The sequence below is a fragment of the Dendropsophus ebraccatus genome, chromosome 3 (assembly GCF_027789765.1).
Source record: "Dendropsophus ebraccatus isolate aDenEbr1 chromosome 3, aDenEbr1.pat, whole genome shotgun sequence".
Classification (NCBI taxonomy): domain Eukaryota; kingdom Metazoa; phylum Chordata; class Amphibia; order Anura; family Hylidae; genus Dendropsophus; species Dendropsophus ebraccatus.
The window spans coordinates 52729861-52757689 of NC_091456.1; the positions used below are offsets into that span (position 1 = coordinate 52729861).

Sequence of the window (27829 nt, forward strand, 5' to 3'; positions counted from 1 at the left end):
CAGTTTAGTGTAACTGCCACTGGACCCCCAAAGGGGGTCCAGCATCGGCAATTGCCGGCATTGGTGGATCAGTAACGGTAATTGGTGTTGTAAAAAACACATAGGATTACATTGGAATCTCTGGAAAGAAAATGCTAATTTTAACTTTTCACTCTTACTTTGCAGTTATTCCTGTGAAATGCAGAAAGGGTCAAATAACTGAATTAATGTAAATTTAAATACTTGAGTGAAGATTTCAAAATGGGTTGAATTGTGGGGGATTTTAGTATAGAGTCCTCTAAAATATACTCCAAAACTGAACTGGTGCCTAAAGAATTTCTGAGTTTGAAATTTTCACGAACATTTTGAAAATTGCTACTAAACATTTACGGCCTCTAACATCCCAAATAAGTAAAAGCATGTTCACCAAATGTTTTTAAAATGTAGACATGTTTTAGATATGAATTAATAAATAATGAATGTAGTATTACTATTTGCATAAATAATGAATGTAGTATTACTATTTTCCTTATTGGCAGAGACTTTCAAAATGTAGAGAAATGCGCTTTTCTTTTTTACATTTTTAACAACATTTTGGAGTTATTCACAGAAATTCTAAAGCAATCAACTCAAATTTACCAATAACATAAAGTAGAATATGTAACAAAAAACAATCTTGGAATCAGAAGGATTGGTAAAAGTATTCCTAAGTTATTGATGAATAAAGTGACACAGGTCATATTCATAAAGTTTGCCTTGGTCCTGAAAGGGTTAACAATGGTTAAATTTTTCACAGGCCATCAGATACAAGAAAAGTTATACATGTTATATATCATTTTAATCGTAACAACTTGAGGAACATGCATAACAAGTCAGTTTTACCCCAGGGCGAATGGCGTAAAAACACATTCCCCCCAAATTAAAAAAAAATGCGGGTTTTTTTTTTTTGTTTTTTTTTCAATTTCACCACACTTTGAATTTTTTTTTTCTGGTTTCGCAGTATACTTTATGCAAAAATTCAGCCTGTCATTGCAAAGTACAATTAGTGACGCAAAAAATAAGGGCTCATGTGGGTTTCTAGGTGGAAAAATGCAAGTGCTATGGCCTTTTAAACACAAAAGAACAAAAACGCAAAAGCGAAAATTGGCCCCGCCCTTAAAGAGTTAAGGACTTAATCACTAGATCATCCGAGCAGCCCATAGAAGATAGCGGTGGTCTGCGGACGATTGTGATTGTTGATTTTTCAACATGATCGTTGTCTATTACACAAGACCATTATCAGCCGAATGCGGCCGATCGCTTTGTGAAATGGGGCAATACGCACAGACTCTTTGTGTAATGGGGCCTTAAAGCCTGCTAGAATTTTGGGTAGCTACAGCCAACAGAACACTATAAACAATGGAAAAGTTTTATGACCTTGGGTGTGTTTTTTTTTTCTTGTCTTTTTGTTAGGAGTACTTTTTTGATCCAGATGTTTTGACTGAAGGAGAGGTGGCTCCAAATGACAGATGTTGCCGCATTTGTGGCAAAATTGGACACTTTATGAAAGACTGCCCTATGAGGAGAAAGTAAGTGCTGGCTTTATATTCATGAAAGCGACCAATGTTTGATGGTTATTAGGCACCTCTTTGCCACAGATTGCCCAGAATTTCAGGAAAATATATTAGTGTATTTTTATTGTAAGAAATTACACCAATTTGCCCTCTTCAGTTTGCCCAAATTCAGATTGCACTGTACAGTGCTAAAGCAGCAATGATAGAATGCGCTCATAAAGCTTGTGGACAAATCTTTGGCAATATCAGAATGATGGTGGATTCTTTTTTTTTTTTTTTTTTTCTTCAGAGTTAGGAGGCGAAACAATGAAAAGCCTACAAACCAAAGATATGTAGACAAGCAGCGACAAAGAAAACCTGAAGATAAGGACCGAAATAATAGCATGGAAGGAGATGGCTCTTATATGGAGGGAAAGCAGTCCACCACACCCAAAAAGCCCCATCAGGGAGCCCGAAGCAATCTTGAGGCCTGCAGAGAGAGGACTCCAAAACCTAACGAAAAGTGGAAGCGACAGGAAGAACTAAGGGAAAAGCGCTGCTTCATATGTGGAAGAGAAGGTCACATCAAGAAGGAGTGTCCTCAGCATAGAGGGGCAGCTGGTGAGTTTTTGTGACTGATACACAGCTTCTGTGCCTGGAGAATTTTTATCCTTTTTCGCCTGATTATTGTTAATTCTCGAATTAATTTTCCTTCTGTTTTCAACGGCAGGTAGCCCAAGGTCTGATGCACTATTTGGATCTCCATCTGCATCTAGTCCAATGAAACACCAAGGAAGGTTTATCCAGGTAACTGTTGTGCACATACACACTTCTCTACATTGTAAATGCTGTGTTGCCCTTCCCAACCGTTAGGTTTTAAAAAGGAATCAAAATTCAATGACATATATTTTTATTTTTCCAGTGAGTCGTATGAGAATTTATTTTGTGCTTTTTACTGGCATCCTTTTTCGAATGATAAATAAAAAAAAATAAAAATCTGAATTTAGTTTACTTGCCAGGAAAAATGAATTTATTTGCAAGATGTGACTTTATTTTCTGGGGGATGTAATGTGACCGTAATGTGTGGACAGAGCGATTTGCTTGTCTATTACTGTTAATTCGCTCATCTCTACTTAGTTAAATGCAGAAATATTCACCCCCCCCCCCCCCCCCACCTTGGAGAAAAGAGTTGTGATTTGTATATTTAATGGGTGACTATTATACGCTATTATTGCTTGGTTTGGTCTGCCCTGCACCACCAATGATGTGTCTCAAACTGTTTAGACACTAGTCACTATTGATCAAAGGCTAAACTGTTAACTGACAGACATTGACGTGATCTGTCGGCCATTACCGCTGAGCATTGGCTTCAGATAGCAGCCAGCCCCCACAAGGTATGGCAGGGACTCTATGATATAAATTTGTCATGGGTTGGAAAGAGGTTAAAGGGCCTTTCTATGGCAATTGATCCAATAGGGTGTCTGTCAGGATGTTGGACATGTCCCAGACACATCCGAATACCCCAGGAAGTAATGGGTGGGGGTGCTATATTTTAGACTGTCCTTTTCCATTTCATTTAGGAAATGAAAGGGTGTCTTGAGAATGGAAACACTATATAGTTTTTGTGCCAGGACTTGTACTTTTCCTTACTGTTGGATCCTCTTCTGGTTTTTGCACAAACCGTCCATGTGTGTTTCCAGCCTGAGACTTTGCACTCTGGGACTATGGCTATAAAGACATGGTTTAAATGTACAAGACAGATTTGGGCCATAGTACAATTTTTAGGATCAAGTAAATGAGCAGAAATTGGTTTTAATTTAAATGGTTACCTGGCTATTCTTGTGACTACAAACTGGAAGTGAAGGCTTATGAGTATTGTTAAACGTTTATATCCAGGTAATGATTCTATGTAAAATTTCAGGTCGTACCTTTACAAGATGAGAGAAGGAAATCGAAGATGTCTTTCAGTCCTCAGTCAGGTAAATTTCTTTTTATGCATTAGCTGGTGGCAGACTGTCATTTACACTGGATATGATCAAGAATTATGGCTGCTTTCTTGTAGACACCGTACAACTCTTGTCCTCAGGTTTTGCAGCTCTGTTCCTTTTGAAGTGGTGCTTGTTTGCAGCGCCTTTACACAGCCCAATCAATCCACCTGCCGGGCCACACAAATGATCACTGTATTGTTTGTCTGGCCATCGACAATTGATGTGTGGCCGATAACAATATTTTATCTCAGTGGATCTCTGGCTTTTTATTAATAAGAATAATAATATTAGGAGGATTTTTTACTCACCGTAAAATCTCTTTCTCGTAGTCTTCATTGGGGGACACAGATACCATGGGGTATAGGCTGCTGCCACTAGGAGGCGCTGACACTAAGAGAAACAAAGGAAGTGACTCCTCCTGAGCAGGATATACCCGCCCACAGGCACTGAGCTAAACCAGTTTGTACAAGAGCAGTAGGAGAAGTCAAGAACAGGTAAAGTAGGAATAACACCAAAACGGAGAAAACTACCATACCGAGGAAAAAACCCAAAACAAAATGGGTGGGTGCTGTGTCCCCCAATGAAGACTACGAGAAAGAGATTTTACGGTGAGTAAAAAATCCTCCTTTCTCGTGCGTCTTATTGGGGGACACAGATACCATGGGACGTCCAAAAGCAGTCCATGGGGTGGGAAAGATAACCGCTAGACAAGAGCGTTCAGTGACAAGGAACTGAATAGCACCAACACAACTATCAACTAGGAAGAGAGCAAGGGATGATGCTGAATGCAGTCTAAAAAACCCCTACAGATCCGCCGCAAAGGAAAGAGGGTCTAGTCCCTGGAGCAATGTGCTGCACTGCAGACAGAGTGGGTTGTGGCCTTCCTGTAAGCCAGCGACATGACGTAACATTGAGTCGAACAGAACTAGTAGGCTAGATGTGCAGAAAAAAAGGAGACTCCCAGCCAAGTAGGCGACCCCAGGCGGCAGGGACTTACCCAGAGGTAGAACAGAAAAAAGGCAAATACAACCATGACGGGAGAGACTGGAAAGTGTTTTATGGCGCATAGAGGCCTAAGGCGTCAAATAAAGGAGAGAGGACTGAGCGTCTCTCATAGAAGCTGCCACATGAGATGCAGGAGAAGCTGCGTCCCTGACTATGGAGCAGGGAAGAATGGCCAGGCTGGAAGCTCCATAGGCCTAGGAGAACAGTCTTCACTGAGAAGACAAAGATCGAGCACAAGAGAGGTATGGCAATCTAGGAGAAGCCATGGCCTATGACATGAGTAACCCCATCTGAGAAACACATAGGTGGTAATATGAAGAATAAAGCTTTCCAAGCGTAATGCAGTCCAGGGAAAGGAAGGAACAGGAGAAGGGAAAACCGCGATCAGAATCCTGTGTAAGTTGACCTGGAAGGAGTACAGTAGTACCTGGTACCCCGCAGTGCCCGACAGAAAAGAGGAGCAGAGGAAAGCCGGTAAGCTGGGAAAAATAATCTCCATGGGCTGTTAAAGCCTTAGAAAGGAGGTCGATCATCTAAAACACTCTGCTCCCAGGAGACTAGAGGAGCCCGAGAGCCTGGAGTCCCAGAAGAAAACTGTAGAGGGAGGTCAAGGTAAGGCTGATGGGCACGGGAGTTGTCACATGGCAATGGGCACAGCAGTTAATAGATAGACTAGGGCCCATATGTAGACTAGATCTAGAAATCAATGCCTCAAAATGTGAGCAGAGACGTTGCTTGGTAAGAGCAGAACAGAAAGAAAAAACATTGTGTGGAGACTAATGGCCACATGGAAGTGATCAAAGGATCAACCAGCTCAACCGGAGCCTCAGGCAATGGGAAGGCGAGAGCCAGATGCATTCTGGTGGGCAGAGCCACAGAGAAACAAGGGGGCGTTAACAGTGAATGAGACAAGATGATAGAGAATTGGCAACTTGCCGAATAGATATAAGCCTGGCCAGAATGTGATGAGTGTGGAGACGATAGAGCCTTAGGTAGGGCCAGACATGGGCCCCTGAACACCCCTGTTTGCAAGGAGACCTTTAAGGGATTAAGTTCTCGAGGACTCCACATGGGAGACAAGATAAGAGAGGGGGACAGTGAGCCCCGACTGGAGAGCATGGCAGGTCAACAAGAAGACCAAGGACAAGGAAGGCCAGCAGGAGTGCTCATAGAGGCCAGTGAGGGCCGGAAACCCACACCCACCTGTTGGAAGAAGCTATATCGGATAACAGTCCTCAGAAAAAGTATCTGGAGGATACTTATTATACTAAATATTCCAACTCTGTGGAGGAGGAAAGGGCTGTTTGAAGATTTCCTTGCTGAGTGGTAAAAAAAACAACCCTAGGATAGGGGGGTCTTGAACAACAGTGCATTACTCCAGAGAGAAAGAGTAATGGTGTATGTGGGAGAACTGCAAAACACCGAAATGAGAACAATGCCCCATAGTCCATATGGCCAAACAAGGACACCTGGAGGACACCACGAAGAGACCATACACCTGTGCTGAGGGCATTAGAGAAACAGTACAGGCAGTAAACAGGAATGTTCACCCTGTGAGACTGCAGCTGCCTAAGAGAGAGAAGACTAAATACTTGCTATGTTGGCCATAGGCAGATGCAGAAGGAGAAGTCCTACAGTAGTACTGTGATGGTCATGTAGGCAGTTGATGTCCTACCTACACCAGGGGTAGAGGAAACCCTTTACTGTTTTACCTGAGGAACCGAGAGGCCTCACTATACACAGATCAATGAGAAGAGGCAAAGTGGCTGGTGCTGACCAAAGCCAGCTACCGGAAGTAGAGCACCATGAGAAACTAAGACCAAACGATGCTGAGGACCATCTGCAGTATAGCAGAAGGGGCGGTCTAAGCAATACAAGCCATACCACTGGGGAACAGCCAGCGAGACAAATGCAAGTACGTGGCCGTTATGCCCAGATGAAGGACAGAAGAACCACCCTGACAGTACCAGGAGAAATAGTGACCGGAACTGTATGCTGCCGGCCACCTGTAGTGGGACATGTAGCAGAATGCTAGGGCTTTAGAAAGGATACAGCCCAACAGGAAGACACCAAGGTTACGCTGCCTGAGAGCAGGTAATGAGACTTGTCAAGGAAAACATATAGAAGACAAGATGGTGTAGTAACAAGTTACCGTATGATGATCCCCTGAAGTGACAGGCACAGATCATGGAAGTCCTGCGAGGAGGAAAAAGGTCATATACAGGGTAACACGAGCAGACTAGCTGCAAGCAGTAAGTAACAGAGGACCAGCATTCAAGAGATACAAATACCTGGATTGGAAGCAGGTAATGTACCTGGTTAGACATGTAAGCTAGACATGTAATATAGGTCTACAGTGTGAGCTCTGGGAGCAGGAAAGAGATCAGGGCTGTGTCCCAACGTAAATGTGAACTGGACACGAGAAAAGCCCAGCATCACCAGTATAGTGAGTGGACCTGAAGAAGGTGTTATATCATATAACAGAATACCCCAATCTGTGCACACTGAACTACAGGTAGTTGTATCCATATCATGCAGCAGAGGGCAGAGCTCTGAATAACCTTGTACCACCATCTGGGAGGGGGTAGCGTGTCCGGTTCTATGTATGTGACATCATGCAGTAAAGGAATCTATTTCATGAAGATGAGAGGCAGGTCTGAATCACCGCCCGCTAATGGGTGATGTGAATGACCGGATATGTGTTGTACCTATGATATCCTGTAGCAGAGGGGGAAGCTCTGAGTAACACAGGAACAACGACTGACAATGGGTGATGTGTCTGGTCCCATAACCTGCATGACAAACCACGTAGCAGAGGGTTCTGTAGTGAGGGCACAGGAACACCGCATAGTAAGAGGTAATGTGTCTGGTTCCATGTCCTGTTTGCGACACCAATTAGCAAAGGATTCTGCCCCGAGAACACAGTAGTCCCCCTAGGAACGGTAATGTGTCTGGTTTTGTGTCCTGCTTGTGACACCATGTAGCAGAGGGTTCTGCTCAGAGCACAATTACACTGCCTGGAAAACAGGCAATGTGTCTGGTTCCATGTACTTACCGAGACACCACATAGCAGAGGGTTCTGCTCAGAGCACAGATACGCCGCCTGATAGCGGGTAATGTGTCTGTTTCCATCCTACTTGTGACACCATGTAGCAGAGGGTTCTGCTCCGAGCACAGATACGCCACCTGATAGCGGGTAATGTGTCTGGTTCTGTTTCCTGCGTGACACCATGTAGCAGAGGGTTCTGTTCAGAGCACAGATACGCCACCTGATAGTGGGTAATGTGTCTGTTTCCGTCCTACTTGTGACACCATGTAGCAGAGGGTTCTGCTCAGAGCAGATACGCCGCCTGATAGCGGGTAATGTGTCTGTTTCCGTCCTACTTGTGACACCATGTAGCAGAAGGATCTCTCTGAGGGCACAAACACTATCTGATGGCGAATGTGTCTGTGTGCATGTGGTTGTATATATGTATTAATGTAATTGTGTATATGTATGTATGTATGTATATGTGTATATGTGTGTATATATATATATATATATATATATATATATATATATATATATATATATATATATATATATATATATATATATATATATATATATATATATATATATATATATATATAATATAATATAAAATCTGACACAGAGGGGTCAACCAGCACCAAAAATGCTGGATCTGCTGCCTAAGGGTTTCTGGAACAGTGCAAGGAACCTAGGACATAACAAAACCTGATGCTAGCCATTTTCCTATATGTAGTGGTGTAATTATCACTTCCACCAGTAGGTGGCAGGAGAGATGCATTGTGTCCCAGGCTGCTGGAATAGAGAGCAGTGTGTGTGGTAGCTCCATCAGGAGACCGCACACATACACACATGTGGCAGGGGGAGGGGGGAAGCAGCATCCCTCAGTGCAGGCTCCAGAGAGAGCCATAAGGGGGGATGCCGCGGTCCGCGCTGCACCCGAAAAGGGGCGGGGCCTACCGGGAGGGGCATCCTACAGTGACTAAGGATGGGGCATCCTACAGTGACTAAGACTAAGGTGGGATGCTGCGGGCCGCCTGGTTCCCGAAAGGGGGCAGGGCCTACCGGGAGGGGGCGGAGCATTTCAGTGCAGGCTCCACAACTTGTAAGAAGGCGGCAATTCTCCGGCTTGCGCGGCACCCGGAAGAGGCGGGGCCTACCGGAGGAGGCGGGGCCTCCCCAGCGCAGGCTCCAGTGAGCCAAACATAATAAAAAGGAATGAAGTGGGCCGCGCAGCGCCCGAAAGGGGGCAGGGCAAACCAAGAGGGGCGGAGGCAGCCCAGTGTGTACTCTGGAGAGCCACAATAGAGGAGGATGCCGTGGCACCAGGTAAGGGGCGGGGCTTAGGGAAAAGGGGCGGAGCATCCTTTAGTATGGTCTCTAGAGCCACATGAAAGGAAAAGTGCGGGAAACTGCGGCCTGCGCAGCACCCAGTCAGGGGAGGAACATCCCTCACAATGCGCCCCATGGCACCCAGAGAGGCACAAATAAAAATAAAATGGTGGAGGGGCTGGGCTGCTACTGACTGAGGGGAGACCCTGAAAATGTCAGGAGAGGAGCATCTGCCTGGGGAGGGCTGCAAGTGACTGGAGAGAGGGAGAGTTGCCGATGGGAATAAAATGGCGGCCTGGGAGGGTGGGCAGGGGGAATATACTCACCAGGTAGGAGCCCATACTCACCATTGTAGTCTTCAGCCGGTGGGTGCCTCACCTTATGCGCCAAGCTTTGGGGGGCGAGGCGGGAAGGGGCTGTGCGGATACAGAGTCCGCAGAAAGGCGACCAGATAGTCAGACTGATCTGGGACCCTGGTGTCACGTTGCCGGCCGGTGGCGACCGAGGGGTCACAGCCCATTTACATTTATGGTCTGTTCCCTGGTCGCATAGTGGGGGGATCAGGGTGAGTTTTAGATAACCCACCGTGCCCAAGAATCCATAGGACCTAGAAGGAAAAAGAAAATCTAACTAACTAAACATAAAGGAAGAAACTGGTCTGGAGAACCCAGACCTGTGTCTGCCTCCTACTGACACTAAGCTAAACTGGTTTAGCTCAGTGCCTGTGGGCGGGTATATCCTGCTCAGGAGGAGTCACTTCCTTTGTTTCTTAGTGTCAGCGCCTCCTAGTGGCAGCAGCCTATACCCCATGGTATCTGTGTCCCCCAATAAGACGCACGAGAAAATAGTATAACTACGATGGGCCCACCAACGTGACAATATATATGGCCAGAATAAAGGGTTTTTAATGACCATGAAACCACAGACACAGGCTATGTTCTAAATACGGTTATTGAGATCTGTTTACCGGTGCCCTCAGCTTGATAGGTGGTTGGGATGACAGATTTGTTTGCTTAAAAGTGAATGTACCATCTGTACATTCCCTTTGTTTTGCACATGAAGAGAATGGCGTCGGCGCCAGTGCCACGGTCCCTTTTTTTTTTTTTTTTTTTTTTTTTTTTTTGAACCGCAGACCAGTTTTAAATCAACTGGTTTCTACATAACTTTTTGAAACCAGTTGATTTGAAAGAGAGATTTTCCCTTGACAACCCCTTTAAATGGCGGCCAGCCACTCAATTTCAACAGTGTGGGAACATAGACTTTTTGCGTTTTCAATCCCTTCCTGGTTTTGGTTGCGAATGCTGAGCAAAAATACTGTGTGGTAACATAGCCTTAAAAATACATCCATCTTTCTGCTGTATGTTGTATATTTCACACTTTATCACTTGGCATAGCTGACTTGTAACGGAGGTCAAGAGATTTTGCTGGACCATCCCTGCAGAATCTGGCCCACCAGCATTTAATTTGCTGCCAGTTGACTTTTACTTGTGCTTTTTTCTTTTCTTCCCTTTTTAGGCAGCCTTTCCACTAAATACATGACTCAGGGAAAAGCCTCTCATAAAAAGGCACACCAGGAATTTTAAGGGTGGAAGTACAGAGGAGAAGCCCTTGGCCGTCCAGGAACACGCCTCTACTTTTTGTTTTTGAAACAAAGTTTACGTTGAGGAAAGCATCTTTGTACAAGAAATAGCAGCGATGAAATATTGGATGTTGATAACTGTATTTGTTTTTTTTTAATTTCAGAATGGAAATGTAAAATTTAGAAGCATTGTTTTAATGTAAAATTCTTACCATGGGCACCTTTTCTTAATTTATTTTATTTGAACATTTTAACTAAAAATCCACAGATATACATTTGTATACAGAGTTGGAGATTTCTTAAATTTATACTTTGAATTTGATGCCCCAACCCTCATCTCGCATTTTAATTGCAGCAGACTATTAATCCTATGGTTGCCCATGTAATGAAGATTCCTTGTTTTCTTTTTACAGAAATAACTATTTTTGAGAGGTAAATTATATTTATTGTCAGGAGTCTTTGTGTAAAATTGTTTAATCCATTTGTGAAGCGCTGCTGTATTTACACCCGATTTTATTAGAATTCTCTCCCATTTTGAGTCCTCTTTTTATGTAAATACCTCATTGGATGTAACGCCACATCTACAATTTCCTTTTCTTTTATTGGTCCTTTTCATCTCTCGTTTTCAACATCCTTCTGAGACACGACTATTGATTTATTGCATGACATTTGACTTTGAAAGCGGGTTGTTCCTGAAATTTGCTGCTAATGCCAAAAAATAGAAAATGAAGAAAAGAGGTTTGTAGTGTGTTAATAAAAAGGAACATTCAAAATGACTTATTTTGTCCCCATGTGTATGTGAATTTGTGACAATGAAAAATTTTACTCTTAAAGGAGAAGTCTGGCGAAAATTTTTATTAAAGTATTGTATTGCCCCTTTAAAGTTGTACAAATCACCAGTATACACTTATTATGAGAAATGTTCATAGTGTTTTTTTCCCTGCACTTACTATTGCATCAAGGCTTCAATTCCTGGATAAAATGGTGATGTCACGACCCGACTCCCAGAGCTGTGCGGACTGTGGCTGCTGGAGAGGATGATGGCAGAGGGATGCTCAGTGTCCCTCATGTGCCCTCATGTGCCCTCATGTGCCCTGTGTCCCTCTGCCATCATCCTCTCCAGTAGCCACAGCCCGCACAGCTCTGGAAGTCTGGTTGTGACATCACCATGTTATCCAGGAAGTGACATCACCATTCTATCCAGGAAGTAAAGCCTTGATGCAGCAGTAAGTGCAGGGAAAAAAGCCCTTTATAAGCATTTCCCGTAAAAAGTGTATATTAGGGATTTGTATAACTTTAGGGGGGCAATACAATACTTTAAATATTTTGACGGACTTCTCCTTTAAGTCAGAAGGTTTGGCGCTTTCACCACCACAAAGACCATAATTTATACCCCTTTAGGGTACAAACCCACTTGATGTATTTGCTGTGTGAATCAGTCTTAAAAATAAGCAGGCAAAACGCAGGTTGGCTTTATACAATTGTTCTGTGTTAAAATACGCAATTGCGTATTTTTGAAGCGTGAAGCTACATGCGTTTTTCGCACAGGTTGTTAACTGATGCTTTGCTAACAACAAGCTTCACGCTTCAAAAATACACAATTGCGTATTTTAACGCAGAACAATTGTATAAAGCCAACCTGTGTTTTGCCTGCTTATTTTTAAGACTGATTCACGCAGCAAATACGTCAAGTGGGTTTGTACCCTTAGGGTACAAACACACACAGCAGATACGCAGCAGATTAGATCTAAATAACTGAACACAGTATCAAATCTGCTGCGTATCGCAGCAGTAAGTACGCAGCGTATATGCCGTGTGTGTTTGTACCCTTAAACAGTTTTGTCTGAAAAGGTGAAACGATGCAGGATCAGAATATATGTGTGTATGTGTATATATTATATTATATTATATATTTTTTTTCCCCCTCTACTTATCACCCAAAGGACTCCCTGCAAAGCCCTTTATATTTCTCTGATACATCATTCCAACCTTTGTAGTAGAGATGAGCAAATTTACAGTAAAAATGGCGCAAATTGCTTCATTAGCTTAGCAATCGCCTTTTCTGCCGGCTGCCTTTTTAACTCTGCTGCTCTGTGCCGCTCTTTCTTAGGTGCTGAGAAAAGCTGGATCCAGTCCTGGGAAACTTTCCCCTGTACCTGGGGAGTAGCAGCAATCACTTAAAAGGCAGCTGGCTGATAAGTAGACTGCTAACAAAGGGATTTTTTTTTGCTTTGTTTTTACCGTAAATTCGCTCATCCCTATTTTGGTAATATTAGGAGTATACAGTAAACAGAACACACTGCAGTGTTTAACCCCCAAAAACTGATGTTATGCCAGATAGGTGAAACAGACAGACTTATTTCAGATGGTAGTTGGAGTCTGCAGCTACCGGCTGGGGGCAGATCAGTGCATTGGGAGTGGTAGTCCCATCCCCAGTGCACCAAAATACTTAACATATGGATTAAACTCCTAAACTAAATGCACAGACACTCGCCTTCACCCTCCGCGCTATAGGGAAATATCTCGGCAGGTTAGATTCTTCTAACCTGATAGTTTCTCTTTCGTAAAAAGATCCTTATTGGGTCTTGTTCAAGAAAATAGGAGCTGAGCTTCATTTGCAGGATGCTACAGCTACAATGGAGACAAACTCTGGTACATCTCATGGCATAAGTCTCTCCTGAAATCTGTGGTCATAGCTGTTAAGGGTGTTTTGTGTTTGTTTTTGTTTTTTTTGTTTTTTTTTTTAAACCATGCACCCATGGTTACAAAGAGGTTAATGCAATATAATCAGGATTGGGCTCATAGTGCATTTCACATCAGAAACTGCAGATCTGCTACTACAGATTAGAAATATGTTAACATAATCCAGAGAAGATTTTCCACTATGGACAAGTTGCAGTATTTTCATCTTTATCATCTTAAGGGTGCCTTCACACGTACCGTATCGCTGCTTTTTTATCGCTGCGTTTTTGGTGCAATTTTTACATGCGAGCTTTGATTTTCACATTATTTTCATGGGAAAATCAAAACTCATGTAAAAATCGCACCAAAAATGCAGCTATACGGTATGTGTGAAGCTACCTAAGGCTACGTTCACACAGAGTAAAAGGGGCGGATTATGCGAGGATTTCCGCCTGAAATTCCGAGCAGAATGTAAGTGGAATCCCTGCGCATATCAGCGCGGAATACTCGAGGATTCCGCATGCATTCAGCGCTGAAATTCAGTGAGTATTCGGTGAGTAATAATCGAGGGAGGTGCCAACAACTATTTTGCAGACTAGACTATATGGTACCTGAATTTTCTAGAACAGATCACCTCAGAGCTGGCAGAGGAAAAGGAGCAGAGCTGAGCAGAAATGGCAAAACATCACCGCTTTGCAATTGATGGAGATGCACTAATTTCAGAGGTATGTATTCATGTTTTTTTTTGTTTTTTTTTTGGCGGGGGGGGGGGGGGGGGAAACTTTTGCTGTGGTCATATACTGTGTCCACGCTGACATTGTAATTTCTTTCTTGTCGGCCCCTGGTATCATCTCCTTTGCGTTGTCTCTGGATTCCCCCCCCATTTCTGCGCTGATTCAGCGCGTAATTTCCGCTTGTATTACGCGCGTATTCCACGCTGAAACAGGAAATAAGAGCCCCATTGATTTGTATAGGCTTTTGCTAGCGGAAGAATGAATATGTTCATTCTTCTGGCGGAAAGCTGATTAGCCGCGGAACGTTCAGCGAAGAAAATTCCACTGTGTGAACTGCAGAGCAGAGTTGCCATTTAACACAATGGAAATTAGCTCTGCACCTATTTTAACGGCTGAAATTTCAGCGCTGATTCAGTGCAGAAATTCAGCTGCTTTTGCTCTGTGTGAATGAGCCCTAAGGCTTTTTTTTTTTTTTTACATGGGTTACATTAGCATTCCTTGGACCTGATCGGCCAGTGATCAGCTGCAGACGCCCACTTAACTGCTGATTTCACCTTGTGTGGCCGGTAGAATTGGACATGGTTCCTATGGCCCAGGCATGCTATTAGTTAAGTCTTGTAAAAGTACTGCAAGGGGGGGCGTGGTTTAGCCGCCAAAGAGAGAGGATGTGTTCCGCAGAGCTCCTGCTTCAGCTTCTAGTTTGCTATTACTTCATCGATTGGACTTGTTTCTTTTTACACTCTGACTGACCCTAACGCTCAGCCTTTCCTGCAAGATGACTGTTGCATCCCGGAAAGCAACGGCAGCCGCCCGGAGAAGACAACAAGCTTCTCTTCCCACTGCAGTAGCCTCACAAAATGGCGCGGGTTTCATCGTTGCATCGTTCCTGGACCTCTTAAACACAGCTGCTAGAGCGGCGTGGCAGACTTCTCCGGCAGAGGTTGAGACAGCAGAGCGGCAACGGGAGGAGGTCTTGCCGGCGTCTGCCGGCACAACACCTGAGACATCATACGTCGGGGACGTCAATTGTAAGTCATTCTTCGGCCATCAATCAGCAGTCCCCACCTTCTATTACAGCGGTTTCCACACGGCGCCGCAGGCGGAAACGCTCCTCTATAACTGGTCCAGGGCCAGCTGTTTCTAGCCTCCCCACTACACCTTGACCCTCCGAAGCCCCGGTTGTTGACAGTGCCACTCATATTCAAGTACCGAGAGCTCCTGCCATGTGCTTTCCATCTGTTGCTATTGATAAGGCGACAACTAGGTGGCTTGATGTCTTGTGTGATACATCTGCTCTCTCGGAACCGGAATCTCTGAGACGTATACTTCTTACGCTGATTTCCTCCATTAACGATGGGTTTGCGTGCACTGTGGCTGCTATTAAGGAATCTATACATGCTATAGCCCAAAAAGTTCAAAGATTGGAAGACACTATGGCTGCAGTTGTTGATAATCACAATGCCCTACAGAATGACCACCAAGACTTTGATACAGAGGTGAATCATCTGCGTTCTTCATTAAGCCAAGTAGATGACCTATAGAATTAACAATATAAAAATAAGAGGAATTCCGGAATCTGTGTTTGCTCCTGAGCTGCCTAAAGTTGTTCAAACTCTTATCAAGGACCTCTTACCCACCTACTCCCCTGAGGAGCTTACTATTGATTGGATTCAACGCATACCCCGACCTAAACAATTACCTACTGCTGTCCCCAGAGACACTATTGTCAGATTGCACCACTTCAATGCTAAGAAGGCAATTCTTGCAGTTACCAGGCAGCACAACGGCTTTGCGAACAAACAAGAAACTATTTCGGTTTACCCTGACCTATCAGCGGCCACACTTGGGTGGTGCAGATCGCTGGCCCCTTTTACATCGGTCTTGAGACACAATCACATTCGCTATAAATGGGCTCCCCTGGGGCGCTTGCAGGTTTCTTAAGGAGTTGACACATTCATCGTGGACGATTTACAAGCGGGTCTTTCTCTTCTGGACAGATGGAATATATAACGCAATCAACATCGGGTCTCTACATCATCACTGGCTGAGAGGAGTGGTTCTTCTGATTGAAATCCTACATGATTGTGACTGTGACTTTGCATTTTGATTTTCAGCGACTTGCAGGCTGGCGGAACTTATTATCCATCTCCTTATATTTCCTCCTCGGTTTTGAAATGGACTTAGTGCCCCGCACATCTAACTCATATTCCATCTAGAGTTAGCATTGTCTGTCTGTGTTGCGTCAAAAAGACGCTTGTTTAGATGTTTGTTTGTTAATTTTGTGTTGATGCTTTTGCCTATACCCATTGTGTTGATGTCCATTATTTTAGCTTTGACTTTTGCCTTGTTATCTGTAGTGAGTCCCTCCCTTTAGTTGGCTTTATATAGCGGCGCTAATGCCACGATTCGATAGTTTAGCGCACACTGCTTTATGTAGCTGCGTGTTATGCGACATATATATTAGTTAATAGCTCTGGGCCTTAAAGAGATTTTTTCAGCTTAGAATTATCTTTATCTTATTATCTTAGTGGTTAGAGGTTGCGCTTACTAGTTGGCTTATTTGGTGGAATATATCACTGCGCCTATACTCTTAATGGACTAGCGGCTCATATCTTTCGTTGGTACTGTTTGTTCTTTGCATTATGTTTTGTGCGATGTTTGAGAACCTTTCCTGTTTATCTCTCTATATCTTGTACTGACTCTTTAATTTTCATGCCTTTGTTTGTTAAAAAATTTATCTTGAAAAATTCTCAATAAATATATTGAAACGTAAAAGTACTGCAAGCTAGCAGCCTTGTAAAAGGGCCCATACCCTCAGAGTCAAAATCAGTATTGGATCAAATCATATGTAATCCTGACAGGCTTAGACAACATGGTTATGTTTCATAGAAATGGAGCTAGAAATTTCAGACAATACTGTGGTTTTTTTTTTTTGGTTTTTTTTTAATTGGTATTTGTTAAAGGGAAACAATCAGCAGGTTAGACCAGGCACCTCCTGCTGTTGCAAAACTACAATTACCATAATGTCTGGACAGCCAAAGCATGATGGAAAATGTATTTTTGCAACAGCTGGAGGGCTGAAGGTTCCCCATCCTTGGTTTAGACTAAGCTAACATGCTGAGGTGCTGAGGAGAAAGGTGTCTTTCCTTCATCCTCTGCAGTTCCCATTCTGTTAGCAGTGTAAGGACCCTTGCACACTACCGAAATTGTGTGAATAAGCTCCATCAGATTCCATGCTTGCTCCCGCTTGAACATCTGGTCGTCCCATAGGCTCCATTCTATGGTTCCGGCAGATTCTGCTTTCTGTCCAAAGAATTTTCATGTGAATCAGTAGCGTAATTTGGTGGGGGCAGAGGGGGCGGCCGCTCCCGGGCCCACTGAAGATTTTGCCAGTTAATGCTGTCTGCAAAAGCTATTGCAGACAGGCTTAATAAATGTCTATTGGCTGTAGGTGGCCCCTTGCCAGCAACCAGGGCTCCTGGGCCCTAACGGCTACCGAATGTTGTGTCTGACCATTTAGCTGTATGCCCTTGTATGTGAGGAGAACACACAGTTGAATGCAGCAGGGTGAATGACAAGGCGAAGAGAGCATCGGCTCTCCACCCTGCCAATCACTGTTGTGGCCACTAGAGGCCGTTCCCTCCCATGGAGCTGTGGAACATGAGTGATGTCACTCGTGCACTCAGAGAGCAGGGTGAGAGCTGAAATCAGAAGACTACAGTACAGGTAAGTATAGCTTTTTTCCCTTAGTTATAGAGGAGGAGACCTATGTGGGTGGGGCTAACTCCTGGGAAGGATGTTATCTATGGGGGTTGGGATATGGGATGTGCTGGCTAACTGAAAAGGGGGTTCCTTATCTGGAGGTACAGTCTACTTACAGTGGTAGTGGTGGGGGGTTGCCTGCACTAGGAGGATTACCAGGGAAATTACTGCCTACATGGAGGATACTACCTTTTTGTGTGTGTGGGGCGGGGGGGAGGAGGATTGCCTGCACAGAGAGGTCTAAATACTAGATAGATGCACAGAGGCAGTACAACTTCTATATGAGGGCACAGAGGGCCCTAACTACTACTACATAGAAACAGAGGGAAATAGTTAATATATTGGGGCACAGAAGGCCTAACTACTATATGGATGCACAGAGAAGCTGAATTTCAATATGAAGGTACAGAGGGGCCTGACTACTATATGGGGGTGCATAGGGAAGGTCTATTGTCTATTGTACAGCATTTGTACTATACATTTACTCTATTGGTACTGCGGGTATCTCTTTTGGGTGTTGCCTATTTGGTCACTGACCATCAGCTATGGTGTAGTGCTTATGCTGCCCAATAGATATTAGACAGATAAATATGAGATAGAAGAATGGATGGATGGCTAATTAGAAAACAGAAACAGTGCCACAGCTTGCTCTATGTTGTTTGTGGTATTACAACTTGGTTCCATTCTCTTTTAGTGGAACTGAGCTGTACTACCACATCCAAGCTTTGGAGGAGAGTGGCGCTGTTTCTGGAAAAAGGCAGCTATGTTTTTGCAATGCTGGATAACCACTTTAATTTTTACATGGTTATATATGTGAAATGTAGAAAGTCTTTTCCACTGTTCTCTGTCCCTGTTCACTATGAATAATGGAGTAGAAAATACCCTTTATTATTCGGAAATCATTGTCATCTGCTGAGGTTCCCTATGGGTAATATAATCGGTTGGGGGCCCACTGAGACTCACTCGCCCCCCCCTAAGTTGAACCCCTAGCTACGCCCCTGATGTGAATTTTTGGGCGGACGGCAGAATCTGTCTGAATAGAATGGAGCCTATAGGGTGGGCAGATCTTCAAGCTGGGAGGCATGGAATCCGCTGGAGCTTATTGACGCAATTTCCAGTGTGCGCAGGGCCCTATTCCTCGGTTAGGAGCATTGCCCTGCCCCCACAGCGCAGAGCTTCAAAATCGTTAAATGATTAATTGGGTGAATTATCGCTTCGGCTAAACAGACCATTAATCCTGAAGACCTATAACTATTACAAATAGGGAAAAGTCTGCGCTGGCAAATAAATGGTACTGGTTTATACACCAGCTTATTAATGCAAATATAATTTCTAGGTCAAAAAAGAGTGAGAGAGACTTGTCAGGGTGCTGAGGCGAGTGATACCATGCCCGCTGCTGTGTACACAACTATAACACCACACTAGTTTAGAAAGTTCCATAAGTTTTTCTTGCACACGGATGTCACTATATCCGCTGTATAAGCCGCTCCGTGTCAGCTCCGTATTACACAGGCTGCTGCTATCCTGACACCCAGTCCTGTTGTATAACAAGGACACCGCTCTGTGATCAGTACGGGCCGCGCAGGCGCACTACACCCCGGACGCCGGATACACAGCGTTCAGCCAATCAGCGGCGCCGAGGGGCGGAGTCACTGCTCGCGGCTCTGGTTGTTGTCGTTGCATTTAATCCTCCGGTCCATGGGGTAGAGGGCGAGAACGTCAACAAGATGTCCGCCTCCATCGTGAGGGCGACCATCCGGGCGGTCAGTAAGAGGAAGCTGCAGGCTACCCGGGCGGCTCTTACTCTGGTGAGTAACGCGGTGTGTGCACAGAGGCCGGAGAGGCGGCAGCGGCCTGTTATCACTGGAGGGAGGTGACCTTATCACAGTGTGCGGCTGTCACCCGGGCACGTTACAGTGTGTAATCATGGGAGGGGGGGAGCTTCTCCGGTAATGTTACTTCAGCTGTATCCCCGTCCTCAGCGCAGTGTACAGAGCGCCATCTCCTGGCTGCTATTCTCAGCGCAGTGTACAGAGCGCCATCTGCTGGCTGCTATCCCCGTCCTCAGCGCAGTGTACAGAGCGCCATCTGCTGGCTGCTATCCTCAGCGCAGTGTACAGAGCGCCATCTGCTGGCTGCTATCCTCAGCGCAGTGAACAGAGCGCCATCTGCTGGCTGCTATCCTCAGCGCAGTGTACAGAGCGCCATCTGCTGGCTGCTATCCTCAGCGCAGTGTACAGAGCGCCATCTGCTGGCTGCTATCCTCAGCGCAGTGTACAGAGCGCCATCTGCTGGCTGCTATCCTCAGCGCAGTGTACAGAGCGCCGTCTCCTGGCTGCTATCCTCGGCGCAGTGTACAGAGCGCCATCTCCTGGCTGCTATCCTCGGCGCAGTGTACATAGCGCCATCTCCTGGCTGCTATCCTCGGCGCAGTGGACAGAGCGCCATCTCCTGGCTGCTATCCTCGGCGCAGTGTACAGAGCGCCATCTGCTGGCTGCTATCCTCAGCGCAGTGTACATAGCGCCATCTCCTGGCTGCTATCCCCGGCTCTGTGTACAGAGCGCCATCTCCTGGCTGCTATCCCCGACGCTGTGTACAGAGCGCCATCTCCTGGCTGCTATCCCCGGCGCTGTGTACAGAGCGCCATCTCCTGGCTGCTATCCCCGGCGCAGTGTACAGAGCGCCATCTCCTGGCTGCTATCCTCGGCGCAGTGTACAGAGCGCCATCTCCTGGCTGCTATCCTCGGCGCAGTGTACAGAGCGCCATCTCCTGGCTGCTATCCTCGGCGCAGTGTACAGAGCGCCATCTCCTGGCTGCTATCCTCGGCGCAGTGTACAGAGCGCCATCTCCTGGCTGCTATCCCCGTCCTCAGCACAGTGGACAGAGCGCCATCTGCTGGCTGCTATCCCCGGCGCTGTGGACAGAGCGCCATCTGCTGGCTGCTATCCCCGGCGCAGTGGACAGAGCGCCATCTCCTGGCTGCTATCCCCGCCCTCAGCGCAGTGGACAGAGCGCCATCTCCTGGCCGGGGTGTGTGCTGCGCTCTTCTGACCTGCCGTTACCGGGCACATGCTGGCCTGGCTCCCTCCCTGTTATACTGCGCTGAGCACGCTGCTCACAGTGACATAGACATGGCCTGTGTGCTGTTGTGAAGCTGAATTAGGTAACAGGCAGAGTTATCACACAGCCAGCACCGCAGTGACCCGACAGGCCCAGTTTTGTCATTTATATTCAGTATTAACCCCTTGATGACAGGCAATATACACTGGCAGCGCTGGTATTATGCAGATAATCTGCCCGGATCACCCGCAGTGGGTGACAGCTGTATGTAACTCTTACTGGCCATAGCAGTGATATTGGAACAGAGGGTGCCACCCCGACCCAATAAAAGAGAGTACTAAGACAGTGACAAATACACAACACCCCACAACGAATGAGGCCCCTACAGCAGCGTCCATAGGAAGTAACGGTATAGTTCCCAGAACGTGGCTACACAAAAGCAAAGGATATTTTTATGCTGAAGGTAAATTATTTACTGCGTGCTGAACATGTAATAAAATCCTAACGCAATGGCCAAATTCCCCCCCCCCCCCCCCCCCCCCCGAAAGTCTTCTGATACATGATATGTACCCCAAAATGGTGCAGTTACAAAGACAACTCATCCTACATAAATAAGCTGCAGTATGGCGTCATTGATGGGGATCTGGGGGGCCATAAACCTAGAACTACATTGCCTGGTCTGTTAACGTGTCACTGTCATCATAATGTAATAAATCTAAATCAGCAGTGGATGTGATATAAAGCAAGTTTACCATTTACATTCATTATTATTTGAGTTCTCATGCTGTAAAACAAGGCTGTACTTACTGGTATCCAGGTCCAGGCTCCGGAAGGCAGATTGTTAGTCTAGTGCTGGTTGCTTTATTTCACATCTTCTGCTGATTTAGACTTTGAAACATATAATACCAGGTACATTTTAAGGATTAAAGGGTTTATTCTCATGCTGTTACTCTATTTACCTAGTGGACAACTGACCTCGGTTCACTAAGGGTCCCAGTGGTCTGACTGTCCGTCCTGATCATCACTTATGCTTTAAAGGGGTTGTCTGGCAGTCTGCCTTTTTTATACCACAATGCAAGCAGTATATACTACTACTTTAATATGCTACTGGTGCATATAAAACTATGTTATCCTTACCTATGTCGCCGGTTCTTGCGGACTGCAGAGCCTCCACTTTTGAGAAGAACACGTCTCAGGATAGACTGCCTGCTCAGCCAATCATTGGCCTTGGTGCTGTCCCGTCTGTCAGTGATTGGCTGAGCATGCTATCACTCACAAGGTGAGTTTGTCTCGGAAGGGGAGGTTCTGTATTCAGTGGGGGACACTGGCGACACCAGAGGAGGACACCAAGGGAGTGCGAACAGGTAAGGATAACATAGTCTTATAGGCAGCAGCGATGTATTAGAAAAGGGAGGCAGCCAAACAACCCCTTTTGAGGCATGGGGGATACTTGCTGAGGGACAGTGAGACAATTGGGACCCTTAGTGAACATAGGTCCGCTGTCCACTAGGTGAATAAAGTGGCTGCATCCATGCTCGACCACCACACCATCTACTTTATATGGACTTCCCAACATTGCTTAGCACTGAATGTGACTATGTTCAGCCGTCCATTAGAGTAAAAGGAATAGTGGGAAAGCATGCCCGCTGCTCCTCCAGTCTCTGAGGACAAATGACTTCCATTTCCTGGATCAATGAGGGTCCCAGTTGTCTGACTTCCCCTAGATCAGCAACTTATCCTGTGGGTAGCGGATAACTTTGAATTTTTGGATAGCCCTGCTGAGGCCGACAATAGCTGTACCCTTCAAGGGTTAAAGGGGTTGTCCGGCGATAAAAAATTATTCACAGAATAACACACATTACAATAACTTTGTAATGTATGTTATGTCTGTGAATGGCCCCCTTCCCGTGTCCCACCACCCCCACCCGTGTACCCGGAAGTGTGGTGCGCTATACATTACCTGTCACGTGCCGACCACGGTCTCCGATCCTCAGCAGTGACGTCTTCTTCGGGAGGCCGGCGGATCTTCCCGAGTGCTGGCCGCCCTCTGCAGCGTCATCTGAAGCTCAGCCGCGATTGGCTGAGCATAACTGTGCTCAGCCAATCGCGGCTGAGCAGCTGATGACGTGGCCGCGTCATCAGCCGCGATTGGCTGAGCACAGTTATGCTCAGCCAATCGCGGCTGAGCTTCGGATGACGCTGCAGAGGGTGGCCGGCACTCGGGAAGATCCGCCGGCCTCCCGAAGAAGACGCCACTGCTGAGGATCGGAGACCGTGGACGACACGAGATGCGGTGAGTATAATGCACCACACTTCCGGGTCTAGCGTGGGTGGGGGGAAACACGGGGAAGGGGGCCATTCACAGACATAACATACATTACAAAGTTGTATAACTTTGTAATGTGTGTTATTCTGTGAATAATTTTTTATCGCCGGACAACCCCTTTAAAGGGAATGGTCCAGGTACAGACCTGCAGATATTGGCAGATAGGTGATGGGGATAATACATGTGATGCATATTGCATAAGAAAAGTACTGAGGGGGGCATACCTACTCAACGAGGGGCCTATAAAGAGGGCTGTAGACTAGGAGGCAGCTGTGGTTAGGCAAGCCTTCTGGTTCTCTTTAAGATCAGCTGTCAGGGTTTTTTTTTTTTTTTTTTTTAACAGATCCATTTTATCAGTTTAAATGTTTTTAAACTTTTTTTTTTTTTTTTCTTATAATTCTGCACCTTTATATGACACCATGTTATGCAGGTCTTATATCTCAGGAAATAAATGCCTGACTATGTTTTATCTGACCCCATATTTTACAGCCAGAGAATAAACCTCTGTGTGTGGATGACGTTCAGTCATTCAGGTTGTGGCAGGGGGTGAAAAATCCTTTTTGCAGGCAAACAAATGAATCAGATAGAATTTTGAAGACCTGCAAAGAACACATGCAAGCATAAACCTGTTTCCATACTAGGAGGCGTCAAGCTGGGGCTGGTGGTGGTACACATAGGCCAGCTAATCTCCCCTGACTCCCCCCATACATGCAGGCCCAGATATGCATAGCATGCCTGTGTAGTGGGAAGGGGCAGATAAGCCATTGTCATGTGAGAAACATGTTGCAAGCCAGACTGTTTGATCTTTCTCTTTCCTGACACCTCTCTGGTTTGGACTAGATGATAAAAAATCTAGCATTTTTGTTATGGAAGAGGTTTTGGAGGATATTTGTAATTCCTGGCAGAACAGGGAGGACGGCTGACATCTGCACCCTGCTGTGTCATGGTGATACCCATCCTGCTGTATGCTAAGATGGGTTGTAGAAGCCAGTGCTATTAGTGATAACAGTATACAGTATTGGTAAGTAATAGTTTCATTGAAATACAATTTTCTCATACCGAAATACCCCTTTAATTGTAGATTTACATGGGACTAAATTCTGAGTGTGCCTTGACAGATTTATGGGAGCATCTTTCTCTTTAAAGCTGTTTTATAAGGATGTGTGCTGTACTTGCTGTAAGCCAGGTGATACCTGTGTGATTCATATGGCTAAAAATATTGTACATTTCTACAGACTCCATCTGCTGTGAATAAAGTGAAGAAACTACTAGAAGACAAACCTGACCATGTAAGTAAAACAGTGACTTGCAGAAAGTCAGATTCCCCCCCCCCCCAACCCCACACAAAGCTGCTAGTACTGGCTTGTGTAGGTTTTAATAAACAGTGTGCAGATATACCTTCCAAAAGGTGTTTATGGCTTTATTTTCATACAAAGTGCCTTTTAATCCAGCAATGACTGTGTAAAAAAAAAAAGCAAGCAGGGCCTAGGATTCCCGAGCCCTAGACCTGCTATGTCTTACTGCTCTTCCATAGTTCTCACTGCCATATCACTAGTGAATGGCACAGGCGCACGGGTTCAGAAGCGGGGAGCAGCAACTTTCAGAAGAATTAGTGTGCTTACACCTCTTCATTAGACCACAGTGCGTAAGCAGTATACAGACAGGGCTGTGTATAGGCAGGCAGTGTTACTACAATGGATAGGGGCCAGAGAAAAGAATAGTGTGATGTAGCAGGCCTAAGGCACGGGAACACTGGGCCTTGGACACTGTTGGGCCTGGATTAAAAGATGTTTTTGTTTTTTTTAATTAAGTTTACCTGTCGTGCAATTTTTTGTTTTAAGACATCATCGAGGGTTGTGATCACAAAGCGGTCTTGCAATATAATCACTTTATTCGTAAGTTTTCTATAGCAATTAAGTTTTATATTCTAATATAATTTTCTAATTATATTATCAACTATGCATACAAAAAAAATAAACTTTTGTTGACAAAAAAAAATGGTGGACAAATCCTTTAAAGGGAAGCAGTCAGCACAATTGTGCTGATATGGTTTGCAGCAGCACAATATAGATTTACTGTGCAGCTCGCTGAGCACACCAGCTGGAGCAGTAGCTTTATAGGGGTAGCTTCACACACTAAATTAGTGAACACCGCATCAAATCTACTGCAGATCCTGTACATGTGAATGCACCCTAGAGGAGAGAAGTTTTATTATGGCACACAAGGCCGGGAGAGGGGCAGCAACTAGTCATCTGGGTGGGGAGCTACCAGTAACCAGCCATGGCTCTCTGCGTGTCCACGCTCTGTGGGGTTGATTGACAGGCAGAGAGACCCATTTGTGGTCAGAGAGACCCATCATTGCAGTCATACAATGATGAGAAAAAATATATTTTATAGTATTTCATTTTCACCAGCTGATTCACCTTCGACATGCCTAGTCATCTTAATGGACTGAACTTGGGAGTCACCACCTATCCTGTGTAACTTAAAACCTTGGGATAACCCTTATAAAACTGTAGTCCTTTATTTGTTTATCTCATTTACTATCATTTGTGACTATGACTTATCATATGCCTTACACTTCAGTAACATGCAGGGCATGTAGCAACCGATATGTCAGCTAAAAAGATATTTTTATAACCTGTTTTTTTTCTTTTCCAGATTGGTCTGAAAGTTGGTGTTCGTACAAGAGGCTGCAATGGCTTGTCCTATTATCTAGAATATGCGAAGACTAAGGGGCCTTCAGATGAGGAAGTCGTTCAGGATGGTAAGTTTACGGTGGTTTTCTGTATTAATTTAAGGGTTGCATTTTCATTGGACAGTCTCATGGTCCAGCTATTGTATGTGGATAAAACCCTGTCCACATTTGATGGTCAGTGACTGCACAATGTTGCCAATGACACCAGTTTTAGTGCCAAGATTGTGCTGCCTTTGGCTGTTGCATGCAGATGATGATTTGTCCTCCTGCCATAGCTGCCCCATGATACTGTACCCTAATAGGAAATCTTCACCATTTCTTTTAGATCATCAGTGAGCTATAAACTATTATAATGGAGCCTATAACCTTTAGGCTATGTTCACACTATGTAAGTTCCGTAGTAATCAGGCAATTGTTGGCAATTTGCAACAACGGCCGTGATTACTACGGAACCTACGTAGTTCTGCAGGCTAAGGCTAGGTTCACACTGCGTTTTCAGCATCCGTTTAACGCATCCGTTTTTTGCAAAAAACGCATAAAAAACGGATTGCAAAAAACGGATTCATTTGTGTGCATCCGTTTTTCCATTGACTTCCATTATAAAAAAAAACGGATCCGTTTTTTTGGCGGACCAAAACGGACCAAAAAACGTTGCTGACCCTATTTTTCTGGACGTTAAAAAAAACGGATCCGTTAAACGGATGCTGAAAACGCAGTGTGAACCTAGCCTAAGGGGATCCCTAGCGGCGCTGCAAAAAATGACATGTCAGTTTTTCTTTGGCTGCTATTCAGTGCAGAAAACCTGTCAGTTCACACAATGGAGCGTGCGGTGGCGAATTGGGATGCAGGCGTGCACTGATGCGCCCACATTCCAATTTATCAAGAGTGAAGATCATTTGCAGTACCGGGCAGGATGATCTTCTCTGACACCTGCCGTTCCGTGACCCGGCCAGTGTCTTACTCCATGTAAACATGGCCTTGAAAGGTATATTTACATGTGTCAGATTTGTCTTGTCTGTAATTTGCAACTGCCCCTCTTAGATGACTGGATCTGATTTTTAGTCAACTTTTTGCAACAGAATCGTATGAAGGTGTCCAATCACTGTGACACGGTGAAAGTTGGAATTTCAGCTTTGGAAAAAAGCTGCTACATTTTGAGCTGTCACTGCTATTTTACCAGAGATGGCTTGAGAAGGCAACATTTTGGTAAAAAAAAAAAAAAATTACACTCTTGTAAGATTTAGTGAAATAGGAATGAATCACGCACCAGAAAATCAAAACCTAAGAGACAAAACCCCTTGTTAGTACCCTGCATTGTTGGATGGGCCTCGGAGGTATAAAGTTAGGAATATTGCTTTACAGCATATCTAATAGAGATTTTTTTTCCTTAACAATTGACATGAATGAGGGATGTCATGGTCAAATTAGTCTTTCTGCTTTAACTGAAGTACTTTCTTTTGTTTTTGGTTGCAGGCGTGAGAGTGTTCATAGAAAAGAAAGCTCAGCTAACTCTTTTAGGAACAGAGATGGACTATATAGAAGACATCCTTTCTAGTGAGTTTGTATTCAATAACCCAAACATTAAAGGAACCTGCGGATGTGGAGAAAGCTTCAACATTTGATCCAGAAGCACTCAGTCTACTTTCAAGTTCCTGGAAATGCTTTCTGTCCTAATCTAGCATTGTAAAGCACTTTGGTTGAATCTCAGGCTTTGTGACATGTCGCTAACCTAATTTGCCCTAATAAAGGTTTGCATTGTTTTGTGCACTAAAACCCATTTCAAGCAGTTTGTGGTGGTGACCTGGGCAATACATGGCACATCACTTATTTCTGGCTGCCTTTTGCTTTCTCTTTTTTTTATAAAGGTATGACATTTAGCAAAAGGCTTTTAATACAGTCATTTGTTTAGTGAGAACCATAATAAATTATCCATTGTCAGTGCCCCTTTGTAAAGAACAGTGCTGAGAAGCTTATACATGAATATCTACAGGTCAGTTTAACTCACTTTGGCGTCTTCTCCTGCTGTGCCACCAGGTGGCGCCAACACACTTTTACCCTTTTTATCCTAGTTTACTATAAACCTTGTGAATTGATGATTATCATTTAATGTGTGGGAGGT

The 27829-nt window shown here is 44.8% G+C and overlaps 2 protein-coding genes across 3 annotated transcripts in view; both read left to right on the plus strand.

Annotated features, from left to right (window-relative positions):
* The window catches only part of TUT7 (terminal uridylyl transferase 7), a 54201-nt gene extending 42979 nt beyond the window's left edge, over positions 1–11222 (plus strand). For both annotated transcript variants that reach the window (XM_069961768.1, XM_069961767.1), the window contains 5 exons: positions 1432–1547; positions 1822–2132; positions 2242–2318; positions 3433–3490; positions 10383–11222. In XM_069961768.1, the coding sequence (XP_069817869.1) occupies positions 1432–1547; positions 1822–2132; positions 2242–2318; positions 3433–3490; positions 10383–10450 (630 nt within the window). In that variant the 3' untranslated portion in view covers positions 10451–11222. The remainder of the gene's footprint in view (positions 1–1431; positions 1548–1821; positions 2133–2241; positions 2319–3432; positions 3491–10382) is intronic.
* Positions 11223–19250: 8028 nt separating this feature from the next.
* On the plus strand, positions 19251–27487 carry ISCA1 (iron-sulfur cluster assembly 1). The gene is made up of 4 exons (XM_069961769.1): positions 19251–19432; positions 24248–24301; positions 25674–25779; positions 27184–27487. Exons 1-4 carry the CDS (start codon positions 19352–19354, stop codon positions 27330–27332), a joined length of 390 nt encoding a protein of 129 aa, XP_069817870.1. The 5' UTR covers positions 19251–19351; the 3' UTR covers positions 27333–27487.
* The last annotated feature ends 342 nt before the right edge of the window (positions 27488–27829 follow it).

Bases quoted from the DNA above. Each gene is read 5' to 3' on its own strand.
- ISCA1 (XM_069961769.1), top strand. From the start codon at position 19,352: ATGTCCGCCTCCATCGTGAGGGCGACCATCCGGGCGGTCAGTAAGAGG. The intron at 19,433-24,247 runs GTGAGTAACGCG...ACATTTCTACAG, and splicing joins CCCGGGCGGCTCTTACTCTG to ACTCCATCTGCTGTGAATAA. The intron at 25,780-27,183 runs GTAAGTTTACGG...TTTTGGTTGCAG, and splicing joins TGAGGAAGTCGTTCAGGATG to GCGTGAGAGTGTTCATAGAA.